This window comes from Podospora pseudopauciseta, chromosome 3 (genome assembly GCF_035222475.1).
Source record: "Podospora pseudopauciseta strain CBS 411.78 chromosome 3, whole genome shotgun sequence".
Lineage (NCBI taxonomy): Eukaryota > Fungi > Ascomycota > Sordariomycetes > Sordariales > Podosporaceae > Podospora > Podospora pseudopauciseta.
In genome coordinates this window covers 3,553,577-3,576,050 of record NC_085893.1, presented here as the reverse complement: position 1 = coordinate 3,576,050, position 22,474 = coordinate 3,553,577, and the positions used below count along the sequence as shown (strand labels likewise).

General features: G+C 53.1%; 8 protein-coding genes across 8 annotated transcripts; 2 read left to right on the top strand and 6 right to left on the bottom strand.

Moving 5' to 3' along the window:
• Window positions 1–4: 4 nt before the first annotated feature.
• Window positions 5–3,213, bottom strand: PET9 (ADP/ATP carrier protein). Its single transcript, XM_062911469.1, has 5 exons — window positions 1,923–3,213; window positions 1,640–1,661; window positions 1,414–1,490; window positions 978–1,223; window positions 5–917 (listed from the first exon to the last, which is right to left on the bottom strand). Exons 1-5 carry the CDS (start codon window positions 1,956–1,958, stop codon window positions 354–356), a joined length of 945 nt encoding a protein of 314 aa, XP_062767500.1. The 5' UTR covers window positions 1,959–3,213; the 3' UTR covers window positions 5–353.
• A 448-nt stretch (window positions 3,214–3,661) lies between these two features.
• RPS25 (40S ribosomal protein S25) lies at window positions 3,662–4,384 on the bottom strand (the record flags this gene model as incomplete). The annotated part of the gene is made up of 3 exons (XM_062911468.1): window positions 3,662–3,928; window positions 3,983–4,192; window positions 4,327–4,384. The coding sequence occupies 3 exons, from the start codon at window positions 4,382–4,384 to the stop codon at window positions 3,903–3,905; spliced, it is 294 nt and encodes a 97-aa protein (XP_062767499.1). The 3' UTR covers window positions 3,662–3,902.
• A 193-nt stretch (window positions 4,385–4,577) lies between these two features.
• Window positions 4,578–6,024, top strand: RPS5 (ribosomal protein S5). The gene is made up of 4 exons (XM_062911467.1): window positions 4,578–4,764; window positions 4,876–4,921; window positions 5,103–5,286; window positions 5,351–6,024. The coding sequence occupies exons 1-4, from the start codon at window positions 4,680–4,682 to the stop codon at window positions 5,666–5,668; spliced, it is 633 nt and encodes a 210-aa protein (XP_062767498.1). The 5' UTR covers window positions 4,578–4,679; the 3' UTR covers window positions 5,669–6,024.
• A 318-nt stretch (window positions 6,025–6,342) lies between these two features.
• QC763_310120 (uncharacterized protein) lies at window positions 6,343–7,687 on the bottom strand (the record flags this gene model as incomplete). Its single annotated transcript, XM_062911466.1, has 2 exons — window positions 7,074–7,687; window positions 6,343–7,015 (listed from the first exon to the last, which is right to left on the bottom strand). Exons 1-2 carry the CDS (start codon window positions 7,355–7,357, stop codon window positions 6,343–6,345), a joined length of 957 nt encoding a protein of 318 aa, XP_062767497.1. The 5' UTR covers window positions 7,358–7,687.
• Window positions 7,688–8,090: 403 nt separating this feature from the next.
• On the bottom strand, window positions 8,091–9,479 carry QC763_310115 (uncharacterized protein; the record flags this gene model as incomplete). Its single annotated transcript, XM_062911465.1, has 1 exon — window positions 8,091–9,479. One exon carries the CDS (start codon window positions 9,477–9,479, stop codon window positions 8,091–8,093), a length of 1,389 nt encoding a protein of 462 aa, XP_062767496.1.
• Window positions 9,480–9,815: 336 nt separating this feature from the next.
• On the bottom strand, window positions 9,816–13,652 carry QC763_310110 (uncharacterized protein; the record flags this gene model as incomplete). The annotated part of the gene is made up of 1 exon (XM_062911464.1): window positions 9,816–13,652. The coding sequence occupies one exon, from the start codon at window positions 13,650–13,652 to the stop codon at window positions 9,816–9,818; it is 3,837 nt and encodes a 1,278-aa protein (XP_062767495.1).
• A 1,144-nt stretch (window positions 13,653–14,796) lies between these two features.
• QC763_310100 (uncharacterized protein) lies at window positions 14,797–18,465 on the bottom strand. Its single transcript, XM_062911463.1, has 2 exons — window positions 15,618–18,465; window positions 14,797–15,554 (listed from the first exon to the last, which is right to left on the bottom strand). The coding sequence occupies exons 1-2, from the start codon at window positions 18,223–18,225 to the stop codon at window positions 15,013–15,015; spliced, it is 3,150 nt and encodes a 1,049-aa protein (XP_062767494.1). The 5' UTR covers window positions 18,226–18,465; the 3' UTR covers window positions 14,797–15,012.
• On the top strand, window positions 18,447–21,759 carry QC763_310090 (uncharacterized protein; the record flags this gene model as incomplete). The annotated part of the gene is made up of 8 exons (XM_062911462.1): window positions 18,447–19,424; window positions 19,488–19,957; window positions 20,012–20,284; window positions 20,344–20,422; window positions 20,474–20,762; window positions 20,817–20,919; window positions 20,977–21,496; window positions 21,557–21,759. The coding sequence occupies exons 1-8, from the start codon at window positions 18,896–18,898 to the stop codon at window positions 21,757–21,759; spliced, it is 2,466 nt and encodes an 821-aa protein (XP_062767493.1). The 5' UTR covers window positions 18,447–18,895.
• Window positions 21,760–22,474: the final 715 nt, after the last annotated feature.

Here is a 22,474-nt window from a genome sequence, read left to right as displayed (position 1 = left end):
ACAAAGTAGGCAAGGATGAGAAAAATCACTCTAAACCGCAAATTCAGTACTGTCAAGGATCTATGATTCGCATGCAACCAAAGGAAATAGCCAGGAGTGGCAAAGCAATCCCATCGTGACGAGGAATACACCAGGAATGGCTGAAAGAGTATAAATTACAGCGAGTAACCCTCGGCCCATCCGCGTCCCATAACGCCAGACATGCCCAATTTTAACCCGCAAGTGTTTTTCCACCGTCCCAGCACGTCCATGCGGCCACGAACGGATCCACCCTGTCTACCCATCTCTTCTTCCCCAAAACCGCCACCATCCTTCCCCTGTCATTGTTGTGTTTGTACAATGGCTAAGTGCATTTAGCCGGAACCACCCTTGAAGGCCTTGCCGAACATGAGGACCTGGAGCTGGTCATAGATGGACAAGACACCAGCACCGGCGACACCACGGAGGATGTTGGCACCGGCACCCTTGAAGAGAGACTTGACACCCTCCTTGCGGACGATCTGCTGGAAGGCATCGAAAGAGGACTTGTACTTGACAGCCTCACCGGAGGTCATCATCATGCGACGACGGACGGTATCAAGGGGATAAGAGGCGATACCGGCACCGGTGGTGACGCACCAACCAAGGGCGAAAGAGGCAAGGAAGTTGTTCTGGAGGTCACCGACAAGGAGGACGGGCTTGATGGAGTCGTACATGCCGAAGTAGAGACCACGGTAGACGACAATACCGGCAACGGAAGGACCGAAGCCACGGTAGAGACCGCGGATGCCGTCAGCGGCGAGAGTCTTTCTGTAGACGTCGATGAGACCGTTGAACTGACGGGCACCGCCACCCTTGGCAGACTTGGAGTCGTTGGCCAGACGGGTACGGGCGTAGTCAAGGGAGTAGACGAAGAGGAGGGAAGTGGCACCAGCGGCCTAGAGATATCAATGTCAGCACAGGCCTCGGGCGAACAGCAGATCCAGAGCAAAACTTACACCACCGGAGGCAAGGTTACCAGCCATCCACTTGGCGTAGCCATCCTTGTCCTTCTTGTAGCCGAACATCTTCTTGAACTTGTCACGGAAAGCGAAGTTCAAGGCCTGGGTGGGGAAGTAACGGATGACGTTGGCAGTGTTGCCACGCCAGAGGGACATGACACCCTCGTCGGCGGTGACGCGCTTGAAGCAGTCGGTGATACCAGCATAGCGGCGGTCGAGGCGGCCGGCCTTGATCATCTCATCCTGGAGGGTTGTTAGTGATCCCTCAGAAATGTGTGGTTGCGGGACCTGCCACTCTCCAGGGAGGGCTGTAGCTGCTGGCACGTGACAGCGGAGATCAGATTGATCCACCGTAGCATATGCAGCAATTCCAGCCGCCCCGCCCACAAGAGAGCAGTCAGGGAGGGCAGATGTGTGCCCGGTAACAACGTACCTGGTTCTGAACGAGAAGCTTGATGCGCTCGATGGGAGCAGCAGCGGTCTTCGAGACGGCGGCGGAGACACCACCCACTGTTGTATGTTGTCAGCATGCTGTTATGAATTGCGAGGCCCAACCAACTGCGGCGCAGCGAGGGATATCCGACACCCAGCATTCTCAAGGAAAAGAGAAAGCGAATGTGAATGTGTTCGTCCGGTCGTTGATTTCGGGTTCTACGTACTCAAGAAGTCCACCACGAAGGGCTATTGCAAAACATGTTAGTTAAACTGCACACAATTCTGATATCGTCCGTTTGGAGGGGTAACCGCTACAGCGGGTGCCCAACAGCACTCGGGAGGATGCCATCATGAAGGCCATCATCCAAGAGACCATTGTTCCGAGTCGTTGGGGTCAATTGGTGATGGCAGTCATGACGACAGGGCTCCGAGGGGTTTCGTGGGCGCCGGCGTGGACGGATCCGAGGGAATTAACGGAGATGACGGCGGCAGAGAGGTTGAACTTACGGGCATGCCCAAAACGTGAGGCTTAGCGTCAGACATTTTGAAGATTTCTGATCAAGTCGGCCTCGATTAGAAAAGAATGAGTGGAGAGATCTCTGCGGTGAGAGATTGGAAACGGGAAGAGATGGGGAGGTCGCGAGAATTAAATTCTGCGGACGAGAGGGTTTGGGGGGGGAGAGGGAAAAAAATTCGACAAGTGGGCCTTGGAAGAGACCAGCTTTTGAGCTTTGCGAGTCTTCCCGGCGCCCCTTGTCAGTGTGGGCACGGGCCATCGCCAGCCATCCACTGCCTTTCTGCTCCATTTCCAGCCTTATCACTGGCCGGCACAGTAGCGCTAACAGCAACGCAGTTGCCGGTTAAGCCCGAGGCTCCAGTCTTTTTCTTTCTCTGGTAGTGAGCGGCCGAAGGGGAGCCATTTTTCTGTGGCAGGATTTTGCCTGGAATTGCATCAACGGCCGCCCGGGGTGCGTTGTGTGTGGGCTTCCTTCCAACTTCTCACATGCAGCAGCTGTCACCGCAAGTCCAGCCCGCCGCCTTCAAAGTGTAAACTTTCATAGACCGATTCTCAACCGAAGTTTCAAGCCCCCTTCTCCCCCTTGAAAAGTGCAAAGTGCTTTATCCCCGGGCCGGGTTTCGATCATGGTAAAAAATTCACAAGGATCGCTGCCCACTCTTCTAGCCCCGTTCGGCTGTAAAGGTTCCACGAGGCTAATAAAAAGTTTCCGATCAACGCCGCCGACAGCAACCAATCGGCCGGATCCAATTGCTATGTCTGTTCGAATTGGAGTTGGGAAAGGACCCTGAAGAACTGACAAGTTGACAGGTTATAAGCAAGGTGAACCCTCGATTTTGATATCCAGATGGCATCATCCTCCCATGTCTTGACCTCCCGGCCTGTCGGCATCCCACACTTTCCCCAGGCTTCCCGGCCTTGGCAGCGTCAAGATACCAGTGGCAAAAGTCAAACGGCACTTGCCGGACAGGGCAACGATCCTCAGCTTTTCTTTTGAGATACGGAGACATGGAAAGGCATCACGATTCTGAGATGCGGAAAATCCCTGAGGTTGTGGTGGATTTTGGTTGTTATTTGTGCCTTCCAACGTCTGTTTGAGTGGACGAATAGAGAATGTTGTGGTTTTTTTGCCAACTCATCTCAGGGCCGAGACCTCCAACCTCCGGAATGATCCGGTGTCTTGGAACCAGCAGCTGCATGAATATTACCCAACTGCCTTATTGATATACTGGCGATAATTACGGCATGACGGGCTTGCTTGGAGACCTACATGTTGGACTGAGATAAGATTTCCAACAAACAGCTTGCTCGAACAACCCTCGAACAATCGAAGAAGACCAGGAAAAAGAGAGGCTCGGCGCGGCAAAGAGTCAGCAGCAATATATCATATGGACTGGAGAAGGCATCGACACACTCCACCGACACACTTTGCATATCTTTTCCTCGTCGTCGACACCCCAATGGCCAGTCTATTGCACTTAACGCGTGGTCGCGTAGTCTTCAAGTGATGTCATCAACTCGGGGGCTTCTCGGCCAGCATGAGCACAACACACGAAGAGGCGCTGGCACAGTTGGATTGGGAATCAGTCTCGATTTCTGTCTTGAGCTGCGTGGTTCCTGCGCCCTCCGCGGCATACATCACATTCCGCTTCCAATCCCAAAGAAAGTTCTCGTCACGTCATCAGTTTTTGGGCATGCTGACTTTATTGTGTGGTATCACATCTCCATGCTCCGGGCTGCCGGGCGGAGCGGCGTTTTCTGTTCGTATCTTGATGCAATTCCGATCTAAGGAATCCTGGAGCGCTTCCGATCCCTATGCTACACCGTGCTGAAAAAAAGAACCCCTTTCCCAGTGATGTAGCCGTAAATAACCCGATGAAACCGTAAACCCCAAGCGAACCGCCGTTAACAAAAGTCGTTATTTGTCCTGCCCGTCAGGTCCGTTGAAATGAAGTCTTTGGTGGGAATATTTACTCGGCGGCGGTAACGGCGCGAGCTAGAGCGTGTCAGCACAATTCCGCTACTGTCGCGAACCATCAACCAAACATACTGTAGATCTTCATCTTGCTGTGGCTGACGACCTGCTTGATCTGGCCCTTCTCCTCCAAGTCGGCAAGGCACCTCCGGGCGAGGGAGCCGTTGATCTTGAGTCTGTCGACGAGGGTGGCGACAGTCACGAGGCGGTAGGACTGGACATCCTTATAGAGCTTGTCGGAAGTGGTCTTGTCGAGGATGACGGCGTGCTGGGCCTTGTCCTTGACTGTTGTTTTTGCCAAAGGTTAGCCATCTGCGTCTGCGTCTGCGTCTGCGTCTGCGACCGTGCCTATCGCCATCGCCCCAACCCCAATTGCAGAGGCATCAGGGCATCAAATTTTCGACATGAATGAAGCTTACCCTTTCCCTTGGACCACTTCTTCTTCTGCTTCTTCGCACCAGTTGCCGCGGGAGCCATTTTGGATGTCTGTTCTGGTGGTTTGGTGAACGGGTCAGAGGTCGAGGTCCAGCGGTCGCAATGTCAAAGGCGGGGAGTTTTTTCTGACAGAGGTTCGCTGCTCTCTGGCAAAGCTTAGGTCAACCGAGCCCTAAGGTGAATGCGGCCCCGTGAGTGGCTGGTGGGCCGCCCTGACCACCTCAAGCGGGGCCACCAAAAAATTCACGACTCCCGAACTCAGAAGACTTGCTGTGCAGCCCGCCCCAACGCCAACTTCGATCAATCCATCCACCACGACAGCCAACCACCAGCAATCATGTCTGACGCCGGCGTTGAAGTTCAGGCCTACGAGGTCCTCCCCAAGGAGGTTGCCGCTGAGGTTGGCAGCATCAAGCTCTTCAGTACGTTATTTTGCCCCATGCAGCAGACCCCCATTTCGACTGCGGGACGACTTCAACAACCGACAAAACTCGAAGATGGGGAACTCAGACACTGACTGGTGTCAATTACAGACCGCTGGAGCTACGATGATGTCGAGATCCGGGATATCTCCTTGACGTAAGAGCCCTCTACCTTTGTCGCAAGATCAGAACCCGAGCAGGAAGCCCGATTGCGAAGTTGCGCGCGCCGATCGAACCACCGAAAGATATTCGAGATTCGTAACGCAGGCTTCACATGGTGGCTCTTGCTCTCTCTCTGGCTGGGGAATTGGAGGCTAACGGGACTTTGTGTGCTTCAGCGACTACATCCAGATCCGGGCTCCCGTCTACCTCCCTCACTCTGCCGGTCGCTATGCCGCCAAGCGTTTCCGCAAGGCCAACTGCCCCATCATTGAGCGTCTCACCAACTCCCTCATGATGCACGGCCGCAACAACGGCAAGAAGATGATGGCTGTCCGCATCGTCGCTCATGCCTTCGAGATCGTGAGCATCACCGAGCACCCAAGGAAGTTGGAGGATCTGAGAGAACTGACACCATCACGCACAGATCCACCTGATGACCGACCAGAACCCCATCCAGATTGCCGTTGACGCCATTGTCAACTGCGGTCCCCGCGAAGACAGCACCCGTATCGGCTCGGCTGGTACCGTCCGCAGACAGGCCGTCGATGTCTCTCCCCTCCGCCGCGTCAACCAGGCCATCTCTCTTCTCACCACTGGTGCCCGCGAGGCCTCTTTCCGCAACGTCAAGTCGATTGCTGAGTGCCTTGCTGAGGAGCTCATCAACGCCGCCAAGGGTTCCAGCAACTCTTATGCCATCAAGAAGAAGGATGAGTTGGAGCGTGTCGCCAAGAGCAACCGGTAAATGGTGTCTCTGGTGGAAGGCATGTGGTGCGGCGTGGAACGGATTTTACGACTTGTTTTGCAGGGATGCATTTGCCCATTACGGTCTGGGATGGCTGCACGGCACTCTTGTTAAACAGGCACAAATAGGGGTCTCTCATAAAAAGGGAGCAAATCGTCAATTTCCGAAAGGCGTCATCGGTGTCAAAAATACCATGCCACATGTGCACATGTCTTTTCTTGTGTGTGTGGCCTCCTCTACATCTCTTTGTATTTTTCTGTCTTTTTTTACCATAGAAATGGGGGGCTATAATCTGTGTCTCAGTGATTGGAGACCGTTTCCCCATAAATCTACGAAGTAAAAAGCAAAGAACCTTCAGTGCCCCGGTGCTCCAACGCTTGCTATCATACACATTGCAAAGATGACCTCGAGCTCAGACAGATGAACAGAGAGGTGCTTGATAAATGACCCATTTGCCAGGGGATTATCATAAGCCAGCCGAGCCAGCAGATGCTTTTCCTTGCCCTCTTGCTCCCAAAAAAACGCCATAGCCATGAAGAGTTTCTCTGTTTTGAAATAAAAGCATGCCTGGCCAGCAGAATACAGGGAAAAGGCATCAAGCCTGGACGAGAGACACTTGTACTCGTCATTCCAAAAGAGCAATAAAAACCACACCAGTCCTCCATCTCCTCAGCTCAGGCAACAGTATGACCCCCCTTGCCAACCGGAACCCTCAACCACATGCCCACATGCGGGATCCCCTCCTCCCACCACTTTCCCATCTTCTCGTCCACCTTGAACCCATACCTCTCCCAGACCTTGACCGCCTCCTCCTGCGCATGAATGCAAAACAGGCCCCGCCACTTAGGCAGCTGGCCCGTCACGTCCATGCCCAGTCTGTCAAAGCCCAACACGGAAGGGCTAGGGTTGAAGATGGTGTAATTCGTCTGCATCCAGGTAACTGCGGCGCGCACAAGCTGGCCCGCGATTCCCTTGTTACGGTACTCCTTGAGGACAGCCAGACGACCGAGCTTCACGTACGGTTCCTGACCGTTGTGGAAGGTGGTGGGGAAGTCGCGTATGTAGAGGGAGTTGCGACGGTTGCCTCCTTGGATCTCCTGGGGCTGGAGGGCCTGGACCGTCTCGCTGCTTCTAGGGCGGACGGGGTCGCCGACGTTGGTGAGGAGGCCGTTTAAGTAGATGCCGCCGTTGCGGGGGTGGGCTGAGTGGGGGAAGGGGACTAGGCGGAGGGTGCCGATGGGGAGGGAGGTGGTCCTGGTGACGCGGGGGCGGACGAGCCTGCCGGATCGGGGGTCTAGGATGGCTGGGATGATGGTGGTGAGGACAGAGGCGTAGATTACCCAGTGGCTTTTAGAGCAGGGTGTTAGTTATGAATTCAAAAAGGGCAAACGGGGGGAGACGGTACCAGCTACGGTGGTCGTCACTGTCGAATTCGTTCTCCAAGGCAACGCCCTGTTCTTCGACGTAGACCTTCTCTCTGACGCTCATGGCATCGAGGAAAGCCTTGGGGATGTTGCCTGGCTGGTCTTCGTGGGTCTTGTGCCGGTTGTAGTTCCAGAGCTGGCCTTGAGGCTTGATGAAAGAGATAAAGGGAGTGGGAGGGGCCGGCTCTCTTGGAGGGCGGTCGGTTTGAGGCTCCCGGGGAGTGAATGAGCTGAAAGAGCTCGTGTCCATGGTCACTCTTGTCATGATGTCTGAGCTGGTTGTTCAAAGTAAAGGTGGCGAGTGAGTTGTAGGAACTGGCTTTGAAAAGGGAAGAGACGAAGGGCACACAGTTGTTGAATGAGTGACAGCTGAAACTGGCCCTTCTGTTGAGGGAGTGTGGTGACTAACAACCTCACACGGCCAATAGTACAATGACTGGGGCGATGTCAAGATGAAGTCTGCCCGGCTACCCCTCTCGTGTGTCGCTTGGAGGGTTTAGACCTGAAAAGATGATAAGGGTGAGAAAATTTAAAGGAAGATGGAGAGCTTATCTGACTCACTATTACAGGGAAAGTCGAGAGGGGTGAGTTGGTGTTGGCATGGTTCTTTCCTTCTGGACTCCGTGCTCCGTACCTTCCCAAAGCCGCATTTTCGGCGTGCACGGACCACAATTTCGGAAAGCGCGGACCAATTTTCGGCACAGTGTGAATAGTGAGAGGGTGACTTCCGGCTGTGAGCACCGGATTGGCCGGAATAGTGGAGTCACGTTCCGGGAGGGTGATGGAAGCACGTTCCCTCTGATGATGGTGCCTGGCAGAATCACGCCATTGTTTGCAGATGTCCTTATTGGAAACTCAAGATTACCCAATGCCTCAACCGAGGTCGATGTCGCATTGCTCACAGTTCAGATGGCCACAAATATCTGATCACTCCCGGGAAGGGGCCGATCAAAAGACTTTGAAGATTTGTTTGTTTGCCTTCTGGCGGTATCAATGCTCTAATGTTGACCGTACATGGAGTGAAAGTACTTATTGTACCATGCAAAAGACTTGTAATCTGGCTCTCCAGCATTCGCCTTGTTGCCCTCTTCCTCCTTCTTGATGTTGTCATGCTCATTTGAGCCTGGCAGTTCCGCAAGGGTCGTGTAGTCAGGGAACGCCCCGGGAATGAATGGACTAGCTGTCTTTGAGGGCACATCGTCTGATCTCACTGCCGTTGTTGCTGGCAGTTCAACAGCAGCTGTCGTTGGCGATGTCACCTCCAGCTTCAACCTCCCAAACCCCGACATCAACCCCGACAATTTCCTCTCCTTCTCCGCCTTCTCCCTTATGTTCTCATGCATCTGCCTCGCCCACTGAGCCGACAACTTTGCCTCCCACCTCTCCTCCCCTTTCCCAAGCCCATCCATCCCGGCCTTCTCTTGCCCATCCATCTCCGCCTTTCCTTCCATCTGCCCCTGCTCTCTCTGCAGAGCAAGCACAGCCTCATCAACCCCTCTCCCCAATGGATGCCGTCTAATCAACTCGACATCCCCCCCTTCAAACACCCTCCCGGTAACCGGATTCTTAAACTCCCCCTTTCCCCTCACAATCTCCCCAACCAACTCCTCCACATCCCAAGCAAACCCATCACTCGTAGCCAAAAACCTTTCTCTCGGTATCTCTCCCACCCCCACCCCAGATTTGAACGTTGTCGAATTAACATACCCAGCCTCAGCAGAAACAGAAAACTCGTGATCAAGATGCATAGCGACATCGGCCCAGAATTGTTCGTATGTCTCCCCTTCTGGCATTGCAGATCGGAGCAAGTCCATTCGATCCCTGGTCTCTTGCTCGGCGTCGGGGGAGTCACCTTTGGCAGAGGGGCGCAGGTCGTCGATTGCTGTGCCGATTGCAGCAAAGTAGTCGTTTTTGGAGAGGCAGGCTTGGATTTCTCGGGAGAGGGCTCTGATGGGGCGGGGGGGTTTGGGGGTTTCCTCATGTTGGGAAGGGACTGGTGGGGTGAGGGCGGAGGAGAGCTTCCCGTGAAGTAGGGCTTGGAGGAATGCGGTTATGTCTAGGTTGGTTGAGGTTTCTGAGAGGCGGACGACGGGAAGGGTTTGCTGGAGGGCGAGGATTTCTCCTAGCAAAAGACTTGCTTGGGTGGTGAGGTCTGCGTGGAGGGTTGAAAATTGCTGCGAGAGAGAGGTGAATTGTTCTGGGGTTACTGTGTGCGGTCGGGGGTTCTGGGGAGGGAGGAGGCGCTGGGGAAGACCGCCGGGGGACCAGGATGAGTGGGATTGGAGAGAGGTGTGACGGGAGAGGTCGGTGTTGGCTGATGAGGGTGTTGGTTGGGGTAGTGTTTGGTTGGAGCGACGCGCGCTGCGCTGCGTGAAGAGGGAGGCCATTTTGTGTTAATATGTTGCTTCGATAAATGATGTGGACAGGTGAAGAAGACAAACATGATGAAAAATCATGAAGAGAGGGGGGGCAGCCTCATGTACACCTATGCAGCAGCTCGTTAGTGCGCGCCACATTGGATCAGGCTGTCAGTCTGCCTACCTGGGGTGTAAGTGTCTGCCAAGGGGAGCTGAACTGCTAACTCGGCTGTCCCGACTGAGCGGTTACAGAGGCGCTTCTCAATAGAGTCTATGTCACAGGTATCATGTGTGCTTGTGTCTGGTGTGTGGTTCGAAGAAAGTCTTCTATTTCAGTATAGGTGATGATTGCAACACTACCTGATACTACTCCTTGACCAACCTCCCAGCCCTCAAAGCACCAAAACTCTGCCTCAGCGCATCCCCAATAACCCTCATCCTCGGTGGCACAAACCCCTCTGGACACAACAACACATACCTCACCACCACCCCCTTCACACCCCCAAAGTCCTCACACACAACAAAAACCCTCCTGTCCATCAGCAGGCTGCTCTTCCACGTAGTCTTTGTCTTCCGGCAAGTCCTCAAATCCATCGGCGGCTCATCTTCTCCTCTCTCCTCCGCCTCCCCGTCACCGCCCACAACCAACCCCTTGCACAAAATCTCCCACATGCTCCTAGTCCCCAATCCCGACCCAATGAACTTGATATTCCCAGAGCCCCCCGCACCGCCAATAAAGTCGCCAGTTCTCAGTATAAACTGCACAACCCCCTGCATAGCCGGTAATTTCGACCCACCCGGCGCAGAAATCAGACAACCACTGCCCCCAAACTGCCCGCTCATCCAAGAGAGTAAAGTCTCTCTATCTGCTGAGAGGCCATCATCTGGCCCTGGGTTTTCTCGACTTAAAATCCGGGATAACGTCTCCCACGGCGAGGAGCTAACTCCCGCCAGGACAGGAAAAGAGTCAATGACCGCTCTGAGCCCATTTCTCAGTTCTGGAACAGAGACATTGGCTGAATAGACACATGCTAGTAAGAAGTCCAACGCCGGGGGGTCGGACAAGAGGTGGTGTGCTCTGACTTCTAATGGAGCAAACAAGAAGATCTTGTCACAGAACTGAGATCCGCAAGTTGCAGGAATTGGACTGGGGCGGGCGAGTTGTTCGAGGCATACCAGGCAGTGGGATAGGGGAGAGGTGAGGATGGATGAGATGAAGGTGTAGGTTCTGTCCAGTTGGAGTTGCTCTTGGATGGTGCCGCTGATGTGGTTGTCTTGAGACAGCGAGGAGAGGAAGGCGGAGAGTCTGCGGCTTAGGAGGTAGGCGAATAGGGATGGTTTGGCGAAGCAGATGGTGCCGTCTGGCATGTTGAGGCCGCTTACGTGCCACAAGCCGTGAGGACGGGTGTTGCTGTCGTCGGTGGTGCTGGGGTGGTAGTGGATGCAAAAAGCTGGTTGCTGGTCTAGAAGGGATATCCTCACGAGGAGCAAGCGTGGGGAGGGATCGATGCCGATGGCTTGTCTTTTCTGGGCGGAGATCTTTTTGAGAGGGAAGCAAAGCTCCCATTGCATTTCACCGACTGGTTCGATGAAGCTGGTGAGGTGTGTAGGAATCATGGCCGCAGCTGGAGTGAAGGGTTCAACAGGAGGGGCATCTTCTACGCCGAGCTCCTCCATGAGCATAGTTGTTCGGGCCGCATCCGAACTTTGAAGTAGAACTTGCATATCGAGAAGGTTATTGGCCGCGAGAACCAGGTTTGCGTAGTCGGCCATGAGGCATTCTCCGGCAACCTGCAGACCTTGGTCGTCAACATCATCCCTTAACCCCAACAAAGCCGTGAGAGCCCAAAGGGCATTGCGACTCATGTCATCGGTGTTGATGTCTGGCGAGCGTCTCCAGCAGTAACTCAGCACCTGCGTGGCCTGACGATTCCACTTCCCAGCATCCAGCTGTTTTTCCCGAGCGCAGATACTCTCAAGGGCCACCTTCCCTTGAGGAGCAGCCCGACGTAAGCCAGCCAAAGCCAAACAAATGAGACTCAGCGTGTCTGGTTTCGGCTGAAAAAGCGACATCAGCACCGAGTCCTGCGGTAACACTTTGTTTTCGTCTTGCAGAATGTCCAATAACACAGTTGTATCTGGTATCTCTTGCAGCCACAGCCATTTTAAATCTCCCTTGCCCTCCTGGTGTAGATATGCCAATATACCAACTGCTCTTCCATAATGGTGCTGGAGCACGTCCCACCATTGATACCTTTCCGGCGTAAACCCAAGATCCGACAACGACATCCTCGAGATGCCACTGCTACCACCAACTCTTTGTTGAGAGAACAGAGCCCTGAGATCATGCACCCACTGGACGAAGTTCTGCAAAGGAAGCTCCGCGGCTGACCACGCCAGCAAGTCTCGCCTCTGTTGGAGTAACCGGAAGAACAACAGCTGATGCCAGCATTCATGAGTGTAACAGCGCAGCTGTTGACGCTGGGCCAAGAGGCGCGCAAATTCGACACACGAGGAATGACTTTCTGACCGGACCAGTGGCAGCATATCCTTGATGAGGACGATATCCTCGTTCAAGATTCGCTCGATACAGGCGTCATATACTTTGGGGTCATGATGGCGTAGTGGCTCTATCTCGGTGGCAAGCTTTGCTCTTTCGGGCTCAACACCTCTTGCGTAAAATCGGATGGTCTGGCGGACGATTGCTAGCAACGCTTCGGCTGGAGGGGAGTCGCCATGGGTTTCTCCTCCAATCACCACCCTCAGGTATGCCCTGATGTCTTCGTTCATGATGTGAGATGTCCCGAGGGCCTCGAAGATCTCATCCAAGGTCTCTTTGGGTGGGAGTTGCTGTAGGCTTTGCCATAGATTCAGGGGCAGAGATCCGTGAAGCCAGTTGGCGTTCACTATAGCCACCCCAAAGTCGTGTATCCTCATGGCAAGATTCTCTGCAACGTCCGTCTCTAGTATAGAGTTGTATTCTTCCCTGGCCAACTGCATGACTCGAGCCACGTCTAAGCTGACATATCCAGAGAGCAACCGCTGAAGGTTTGGATAGACTTCCAAGATGGGAAGTGTCCTCGTCAGAGCTGTCATTCGAATGTCAAAGCCGGCTTCGTAGGTTTGTAGCCACATGAGGATCGAGTGGATGGACTCGTCATCGTCGGTCTCCAGCACTGCTTCGGTGAGGGAAAGAAGATCATTGTCCAGAGGCCTCGAGCTGTTGATACAGAGGTGTATGACGAGATTGATGGCGTGTGGGCCAGGAATACGCTGTGCGTTGTCCAGATTGGCTAGGAGGCGGTGGAGTAATAGAACGTCTCGGTTGACGACCGGTACGACGTTGAAACATCCAGGAACCGAGTCTTTCAGGCACGGATACCCTGAGCCGGTAATGTCTGGTCCTTCGAGATCAAACACATAGCACAGCTTTTGTCTCTGGGTTTCTGAAAAGGTCCCTTCTTCCCAGTTCCTTAGCCGTTCCTGGTCTGGTCTCCAGTTGGCCCAAAATATCCTGTCTGGCACTAAAGCGGACGCTACTATCTTTGCTGTGGAGGTCTCGGGCTGATTAGATACTGATCGAATCCAGGAAACTGCGGTACAAAGACTCATGTATTTCCGTTCTTGTTGCAGCATGTCCAAGTGGGTCCTGAAAGCTGTGGAAAAGTCTGTCGCGTTCAAAAAGTCGATGATGTAGGAAGGTGGAAGGATGTATGCATCAGGGCCTTCCTCCAGGGTCTGGAAAAGCTGTTTGATGGCTGGGAGAAAGTCGGTACCCGCCAGCAGGCTCAAGAGGATTTCCGCAACTTGGCTGTCTGTTCTGTTGATGAGCAACGGGTTTGCGCGTGCACCAAGCGTCAAGCAGCTCAAGAATTTCGGGCTGGTTGCTTCTAGCTGGCATTTCTCTCTCATTGCTACCAGCAGTGTCGTGCCAACGGAGTGGGAAAGGGCGTGGAGACAGGCGACCAAACCAACTCTTTCCGAACCGTTTTCCCGCGCAGCATGTTCCAAGACCAACTCTCGAAGTAATGAATCGCATTGTGATGAACCTTGAACAAGCCCTTGCCGGTTAATAAAGGCATCTGTGGCATCCCTGAGAGCATCAAAGGGAAAATAATCGGAAGAGCCCAGCTGGAGCCTGGCACCAGTGTCGATGATTTGTCGATGCCATATTTCACGTGGTGAGCGTAGAAAATGAGCCATCGAGAGATGATTTTGCCTGTAAACCAGTCGTCGAGTCCTAGCTCATCTTGTAATAGGCTGCCAGCCCCATGAGGTGGTAATTTGAGGAGAGTGGATGACTCAATGGTATGAAAAGCGTTATCTTGTCGAGTAGAGGGCGTTGATGTCTGATTCCACAAGGATTGCCATCACCTGGTGGAGTTTTCTTGCGCCATGAGTCCATCTACTTGGTGTGGTCAGTGTGTCTCATGTCAATGGACAGCCACAAGGCTCCTCGAAAGATGGCATCGGGATGCTCACAAGCCGCAGCCCGGGTACCTGGTTGAGCCATGTTCTCTGGCAGACCCCATCCCCAGGGGAGTCTGCCTTGGGTCAAGGTGCCATCGGCCTCCTCAACAATGTGGTGTTTGATCGGTTACTCTGGCTGAGCGAACCATTCAGCTTGGCCCGCGCTATTGCAGGCGCGTCTGTAAGAGGAAATGCGGCTTCATCCTTCTTGGCGGGATGACAAGACGGACGGCCAATGGGAGGCTCGTTCAGGTCCGACAACTTGCTTAGGTCTCGACTGCACTTGAGCTGCTGTGCCGTGATAAGAGAGGGAAGACTTGGATTCAAAGTCCCCATGCTGGGGGCCTGTAGCACGCGCACTGTGCGGCCATGAGGTGCAAGCTTGTTCTGGACTGGTGTTATCGATGGCCAGAGCCTCGTCTCGAGAACCGCCCAGAGCGACGTGAAATATGCGGCTAGACGCCACAAAGTGAGGGGTCGGCTACTTGGAGCTGATCAGAAGAATGAGAGCAATCTGGGAAACAGCGGACAATCTGGTGCCTCATTGCTGCGGCTGGAGGAGATATATTGGACGAGGTCGAGACTTGGGAAGTTGAAGTGATTCCACGCTCCCGTCGCACAGAGTGGACCACGGTGGGGCTGATTCCCTGTGGTCTAACCCTGTGTGCTAACAGGTTCCCGGCAGAATCAACAGCAAATTTGTTAGCTTGTTAAGCAACGCCTAATATCATTGCTCTCATAAAGACTGCGGTTTCACAGGTATCCTGTTCCTGTCTTTTTTCTTCATGGATTGACGATGCGTTTGGACTTGGTGTGGATCTTGCTGTTGGGGTTATGAATTTAACATGAAGGGTTCTTAAGGCCACACCATTAACCCTGAGTCTTTCGTGTGAAATATGAGACCACGTAAAGATGGTCAAGATTAAATGATGAAAGATGTTGGACTCTGAGACAATAATCGAAGCACCTGTCTAACTAGGCGACGTGAATTAAGGCAGCAATCTGCGTTGAGGACCTAGTCGCCAACCAACCACCCATGAACCCGACGACCCGACTTGCAACTCGTACTTGACCTGAACGGGATCCCAACCTTCTACTGGGCGTGTGGATATATCTGTCCAGGCGAGATCACCTTCGTAGTTGTGGTATCCTTCCTCCCATCACCTGTCTTGTAGCACATCGGAGATACGCTGAGGAACACGGGCTTCTGCATCCCATGCTCGGCATCATTGTCATAGCAAAGCACAAAATCTTGACCTAGCAGAACCAAGGTGTTCCTTTGAGGAAACATAAGGCCAAGCTCTGACCGTTGCATCCCGAATTGGAGAGCAAGTTCGCTGGCCTTGAACACCATCTTCTCAACCGTCTGTTCGATGGCTTGCGGGATTCCACCAACGCATATGCGGCGAAGTTCTGTTAGTATATTTTCGCGGACATTGTTGCGGTTCTGGAAGAATGGCGAGCTCAGGTAGTCGGACAAAGGCGAGTGAGCTTTGTCCTTCTTCGGTAGCAAGGCCGCCATGACGGCCTGGAAGGTGGACGATCTCCATTTGTTGGTCTCCTTGTCATTCCGGAGGAAATTGACGTAGTCTTCTTCAATCGTTGCCATGTCATACTCCCCAATGGGCAAGCGAACTATATTAACGAGCGAGTTTGTTAACATGGGAAAAATTGCGCAGTCGTGATCTGGACACATACCCTCAGACTTCTCCGTCCCAAGTAATTTGCGGTAGGCGATCCAGACTTCAAGAAGCCTCTGCTTCCCCTGCTGGGGACCCAAGGCACCGAGCCCGAAAGGAGCAGAAAAGAAGCCATACATCATGTGCTCCCAGAAGATGCCCTGCAGCAGGAACCTCAGCTGATCCCTCCCTTCCCTCTCCAAAAACCCGCCAGGGTCTAGTTGGTTGACCTGGAAAAAGTCAACCGCAGGCAAGTTATGCGTTATTTTGCTGATGTCGAGATTGAGCTGGTCAAAGTCGACTTGAAGGTGATCATCGGTTGCCGGCCGATAGTCGTCCGAGTTGTCGACCAGGCTGCTCTCCAGCAAGCGGACCTTGTTCTCGAGATCCTTGACAGCTTGTTGTTTGTTGAGTTCCCACTGTATACCGACTTGGTTGATGAGGTCTTGACATTGAGCGTGGAATGCTTGCATCTTCTGTTCGTGATCGATCTTTTGCTGGCTCAAAGCCACCTCATGCTCCTCCGTCAGCCTCTGGAGTTTTTGGTTGTGGGCATCCTTGTACGATTGGTACTGTGTCTGCATTATGTTCTTCTCCTGTCGCAGTGTGTCGATCTCGGCTTGAAGCGTTGTTCGGACCTTCTCCGTCGCAGCAAGTTGATCGGCCTTATGACTGTCGAGTTTCTTTTTCAAGGCCTCTATTTCCGTATTAAGCTTGCCGATCTCCGCATTAAACCTGTGATGATGCCGCTTCCTCTCCTCCTGGAGCTGGAGCTGGTGTCTGTCTTTCTCTTCCTGAAGTCTTCGTTCGTGCTCCGGGTTTAGTTGCTTGAGACGGTTGTCCAAGGCCTGAAATTCCCCCCACCATTTGTTGCGTTCTGCAATGAGCTCGTCTTGGTCCTTCAAATTCTGCACCAAGCGTTCATTCTCCAACTTGATTTTCTCGACCCGTGCCGTTTGCTCTTTGTTGTAGTCCTCCCAATCTGCCACTGAGGCGAGCTGTTCGTTACAGTAGTCAATGATCATGTCAAAAGCGGTCTTTTGTTGCTCCAGGCCTTTCCACTTCTTAGCAGCCAAGTATTTCTTGATCCCTCCTTCCAATTTGATCTGTTCCCTCTCAAGCACGTCCCTCTCGTGTTCCACTCGCTGTTTCTCATCCTCGACCAGCTTCTTCTCATTTTCCAGTCGCGCCTTCTCGTTTTTCAGGGAACCGATGTTCTGGTGGAGAGTACCTGTGCTCTTCCTTTCGCTCTCCAAACGTTCTCTTTCGCTTTCCAAACTCTCCGTCAAGCTTGCTACCTTCTGGGTCAAGGTGGTTTTCTCAATCTTCCAGGCCTCGACCTGAGCCTCCAGGTCACGGATTCTCTCATCCTTGGTAAGTTGATCAGCAGGCTCTCCTTGGATTTGGGATTGTTGGCGTGCCCGGAAGCTCTGAGGGTCTGGGTTCTGGATAGGCAAGCTCAGTTCTCCTTGAGCCTGGGTGCTTGGAAGGGCCATCTCAAAGCTGTGATGGGCGATGCTTTTAGGTGGGACGGCTGGGGGTGGTCCTGTAGAATCTTGTAGTGTTGGTCTGTTGCCATTTTGGTTCAAGGGACCTTGGAGACCTGAATAAGACTGAGGGTTTGGCTTGAAATATCCCGTTGGACTGGAGGACCTTGAGAGCCCCAAGGACATTGAAGGAGTGACGAGAGTTGCAGCGGGCGTACCGAAAGACGTCTGACTGACAGGCAGTCCGTTAATTGGGGAGTTAGAGGAAGGGGGAGGGCTGGAAGAAGACAGGGGATATCGTGAAAATTGTGAGTGGTAGGTGTTGTGTGGAAGTGAATAGGTGGGGGGACTGATCGTGGTTGATGGTGGCGGGAATTGTGTTACATGTTCGGGGTGGGAACCGCTGAACGGCGCTTGAAGAGTGGCATTCACCGGTGAATAGGCGTCCGGAGTCGCATCCATTCGAGGACCTGTGGTAAAATTTACAGGAGGAAGAACCGGGGCGTCAGAAGGTGATGGCTGAACCGACGCGGACCGCACAGGTTGCTGAGCGCGAGCATGAGGATCACCAGAATGTGTGTTTGGTGCTGGCTGGGGTGGAAGAGCATGCTGGGGTTGGGACATCATCCGTTGGTAGTACTCTGGACATGCTTGGGAGAGCCGTTCCTTGACCACATCGGGCAGTTTCAGAAATGTAGGTGCATCGAGCTCTGATAATATTCCGACCTCCTTGTTGTTGAGATGGCGCATAAGCCCAGGTGCTTTTGTCAACACGACAGCCAGTCTGTGCGGATGGTGGTTGGCTATATACCGAACCCGATCTACAGGAATTTCACATATCCTGCTTTCGGAAACTCTCTTGAGATTGTTTGAGTGGAGATGAGCAAGCCTGTCGACGTCAAGTTTGTTCAGCAATTCAACAGGTAAGTCGTTCAGTTCCTTTTGTGATAGTTTGTTGAGGACATCTGGATCGTTCTTTTGCTTGGGCTTCTCTGTTGGCCTGTCTTTCCTTGCAAGGTTGGAGACCTTTTTCTTGGTTTTGTCAAAGATGTTTCGAGCAGTAGACGATCCGCGAGGAGGAACAGCAGGCTGTAAATCCGGATATGCCGGCGTCGCGAAGTTGTTGGGTATGTTCGCCATGCTGACGACAAGGAGGTGAAATACCTAGAGAGTCAAGTTCAAAAGAAAGGAACTGAACCGTGAAGGGTGGTGATGGCATCGTACGAAGTAGCAAGACAGAGATGAGCACCAAGAAGGTGCATCGCCTCCTCCGTAGCCTGATCACCCATCGGGTTATCTCGTCTCTGTGCTGCCGACCCCCCGCCAGAGCTGAAAAATGGTGCCTTTCCATTAACACCTCAGGCTTGTGTCCATGCAGTTGTTGTCATTGCACACAGTGCACAAAACGGAGTGGTAACTGATTACTGCCCCTCCCCCCTCCCCTCATAGCTCCCCAGCCCAAGCTCAAGGAAGGCGCAGCATATTGCGCTAGTAGGCGCCACATGCAGCGGGGTGGTGCGCGGCACAACCAACTCACACTTCCTCTCACCAGTCCCATCAATCCAGCCTCACCATGCGAGCGCTTCGAGTGTATCCGTAACCGACATGGATCATCCAATTGTTCAGGCCGGGGGCGCAAGGCCCAAGGCAAACCCCTTTGGAGGGGCATCATCTCTGTGTTCTGTCTGACCGGACAGGAACTTCCATATCTTCTCAGCTCTTTACTTTACAGATACATGCATCTTGCTTCAAGTCTTTCTTTCTGATGCTCTGAATCACCTCGCTTCAACCCATTGGCATTATTGGCATCATGGCTTCCTCGACACCACCCCCTCCGACCGCTAAACCGCCGCCACCTCCCCCCTTACAATCAGGCTCAACATCTGAAGCATTTGGGCAATTCACGTTCACGGGGTTACCTCCTGGACTGTTCTCAAACAAGCACACAGCTCCGCAACGAACGTCCTCTCCCGCTGCCAAGAGCACGAACGATGCCCCGGCGTCGACTACATCCCCGTCTTCATACAAGCTCTCGGCATCAGCATATGGCTCTCAAAAAAATCCCCGTCCCCCAGCTTCAGCTCCGCCATCCCAATGGCAACCCCCGGGCCCGGCAAGCTTCAGTAGCCCTATGCCGCCTCTGACAGCCCCATCATTTGGAGGTCAGGTCAATGTGAAAACCCAGGGTGGCCAGGGACAGCGATCAGTCCAACTGCAATTTGAAGGCCAACGAACGCCCGATGTCATGCCAAAACCTCCTCCACCAGCACAGCCGGCCGCTGTACCAACAGGAGAAACACGTCTGCAGATTGCTCTTGACTATGGCACCACCTACACCGGTATGTTCAGCCCATTGATTGCCCATTAGGTAGATGTCACGCTGATGTTGCGGGCAAAACCAGGTGTTGCTTATTTGCCCGTATCTGCCAACAACTTGAAACATCGCGGGTTGGAGGAATTCACAGAAGACATCAAAGTAATCACAGCTTGGCCACCAAAGGAAGAGCAGGAAAAAGTCCCATCCCAACTGTCCTACTCCGTCACGCCTAAAGGCTGTGCACAGTATGGCTATGACATTGACGATAACTCCTTGGTGTTGAAGAAGACAAAGATTCAGCTCGAGGCAATGGGCACTCGCCTCGACGAGCTGCGGACCCTGAGCGAGTTGCTCAAGGAACTTCGCGATCTGGACCTCAGCGAGGAGGAAGTGATCGAGAACGGCATTCCCGAGCATCTTGCCAAAGAACCCGAGGAGATTGTCAAGGACTACTTAAATGAGGTTGCAGAGAAGACAGAAAAGATCATCACCACTGAGCTTGGCAGGCATGTGCTGTCAAATGTTGCCATAGACTTGGCTGTCACTCATCCAGCAGTAAGTGCTTATTTTCCCATGCCTTGTACTGTATGTGGCTAACTCATCACGTAGATTTGGTCAGACCGAGCCCTCAACTCTACGTACCGTGCCGTTCGGGCAGCCTTTAATCATGACCTCTTCCCCAAGCTGGAGAACATTTCATTTGTCTCTGAGCCGGTTGCCTGTGCTCACTTTACGCTTCGTGAGGCATGGAAGAACAACCGGGTGCGGTTCAGAAAGGTACGAGCCCGCAGTTTATGGCTACCTTGGCCAGTGTTGAACTTGACTGATAAGGCAAAACAGAATGATTGTTTCATTGTGGTCGATGCTGGCGGTGGGACCGTTGTGAGTCTTTCCCTAGCATTCATGACAAAGACCAAGTCTAATCAGACCTGCTGTGATAGGATCTTGCTTGTTACAAAGTTGTGGACATTGACTACGAGAAGAAGGAGATGAAGCTGGACCAAGTCGGAAATCCTTTGGGTAAGCTTGCTGATTATTGTTGCCTGACTGGGCTCGCTAACTTTTTCCCAGGCGCTACTTGTGGGTCGACTTGCGTCGACGATGACTTCGAGGCTTTCGCAGCGTACCAGTTAGGGGACAAGGCCTGGCAGCAGCTCACCACGGAAGGTGTCAAGCATGCTGCTGGAGGGCATACTATCATGAGGCCTACACTTCGTGGCATACAAGAGAAGTTCCAGGTCATCAAGCACAGTTACGATGGAAAGGAGAGCGGATTAACAGCTCCTATCTATTTGCCGAAGAGCTTCCGCATCTCTGAGGAAATGAAAGGTGTCTCGAACGGAGCGCTGAGTATAACACCGTAAGTTATTGTGACCAATGTGCTGATGGCGTATTCTTACGTGCCATCTACCAGGGCCGACCTGAAAAAGATGTTTGACCGATCGGTCAACAAGACTGTCTATCTTATTCAGCAAGCTGTAACCCAAATCAAGCTGGGAGAAGAGCTTCCGGTCAAGGTAAGCAATCCGCCCTCCCACGCCTGATGGCTGTGAACACACGCTAAACCTTCACAGACCGTCTTCCTTTCTGGCGGGTTTGCGCAGAATAAATACTTGATCCAAAGGGTCAAGGAGTTTTGCACCAAGCAAAAGATTGAGCTTGAAGAAGGAAACGGCTCATGGGCTGCCGTCGCCAGAGGCGCCATCATCAAGTCTCTGGGTGTCTACACTGAGAAGCCCAAGCATGTTATAAGCTGCCCACGATATTACGGCATAAAGGTGCGCAGGCCATTCGCTTCGTACGAGAACCACGCCCGCAGCGACATCGATGTCGATACCCAGGGCATCAAATGGGCAACGGACCAAATCCGTTGGTTTATCCAGAAAGGCGACGCGATTCTCCCCAACAAACCCACAGTGGCAAGATACGAATTACACTTCTCGATGAACGCAAGCGAATTCCCTGGCACACAGTTGCAGAATAAACGAGGTGGGCGCGGAGTACCACAACAGCCGGCGGCCGTCTTTCGGGATGTTGTATTTTTGTCCTCGTCAAGAGACAAGGCACCGACAGCGATGAGCATGGTCAAAGAGGGTACGCACAGGTCATGGCAAATGTTGATGATGATTAACCCTTTGCTAATATCCAACCTAGAGTCTGAACAGATGTATACATTGAAGGTCAATTTGACCGATGTTCCGCAGGCACATATTGTTCCCGTGGAGACGGGAAACAAGCAACAAGGGAGGCAGTTGCAGTTCCATGTCGTGGTTGAGATTCAGGTGTTTGACGAGGTGACTGTAAGCATTAAGAGTGGGGAGACTACATTGGCGTCGAGGAAGATAGCCTTGGAATAGGGGTAGCCCCGGATCACTGGCAATGTTGATTTCTGTTTCGCAGACCCAAGAGAAAACCCATCCATAGTGCTCTTACTTGTTGCAACAGCTTTGAGTCGGGGGTCGTGAGAATAGGTATCCAGCGGAAGAGAGCCATACCCGAAAAGTGAGAAGGGGGGCAGCTGGATTAGGCAGTGAATGTCAGCCAACTCCGGAAAAATACGACACCGATATCGATCCCTTTCCGTGGAGGTCTCGAACTGCGAACCATCCCCATTTCTAAGCCATCTTGAGTCTACCTTGGGGGCTAGAACTACGAGTCTGCCAATACAAAGGCTCCCTTGAGAGCCTTGTGCCAATGCCCAATCCGACTGTCGTTTGGCGCGCCCAAAGCTACCCTAGCTGCAGGCGACCTAATGCAAGCCTCAGCTCTACGTGCAGGGGTTCTAGAGCGGCTGTTCTTGCACACGGCTTACACGCTCAACTTGTACACAGTGCGGGCTGTCGAGATACATAAATACCTGTCAAGGGGGACCGGATGGGCTGCTTGGCCGCCAAAAGTCCCCTGGTGTGCCTCGGCGGCCATCAAGCCCTCGTCTTTCCCTCACCTTGCACTTGCCCCCAGTATCCTCTTTAATCTTTGGCTCCTCGGACTGGAACTCGAACTCAGAGTCAGAAATACAATCTTGCATAACCTCCTCCCTGCTGCCCCTTTGGACAGACCTCAGTCATTGCC

Excerpts from the sequence above, each read along its gene's own strand:
- QC763_310100 (XM_062911463.1), bottom strand. The coding sequence starts at position 18,225 with ATGGCGAACATACCCAACAACTTCGCGACGCCGGCATATCCGGATTTA. Across the intron at positions 15,555-15,617 it reads TGGGACGGAGAAGTCTGAGG|TTCGCTTGCCCATTGGGGAG; the intron begins GTATGTGTCCAG and ends TCGTTAATATAG.
- RPS5 (XM_062911467.1), top strand. The coding sequence starts at position 4,680 with ATGTCTGACGCCGGCGTTGAAGTTCAGGCCTACGAGGTCCTCCCCAAG. Across the intron at positions 4,765-4,875 it reads TGGCAGCATCAAGCTCTTCA|ACCGCTGGAGCTACGATGAT; the intron begins GTACGTTATTTT and ends TGTCAATTACAG. Across the intron at positions 4,922-5,102 it reads ATCCGGGATATCTCCTTGAC|CGACTACATCCAGATCCGGG; the intron begins GTAAGAGCCCTC and ends TGTGTGCTTCAG.
- PET9 (XM_062911469.1), bottom strand. The coding sequence starts at position 1,958 with ATGTCTGACGCTAAGCCTCACGTTTTGGGCATGCCC. Across the intron at positions 1,662-1,922 it reads CTCACGTTTTGGGCATGCCC|CCCTTCGTGGTGGACTTCTT; the intron begins GTAAGTTCAACC and ends GTTTTGCAATAG. Across the intron at positions 1,491-1,639 it reads CTTCGTGGTGGACTTCTTGA|TGGGTGGTGTCTCCGCCGCC; the intron begins GTACGTAGAACC and ends AACATACAACAG.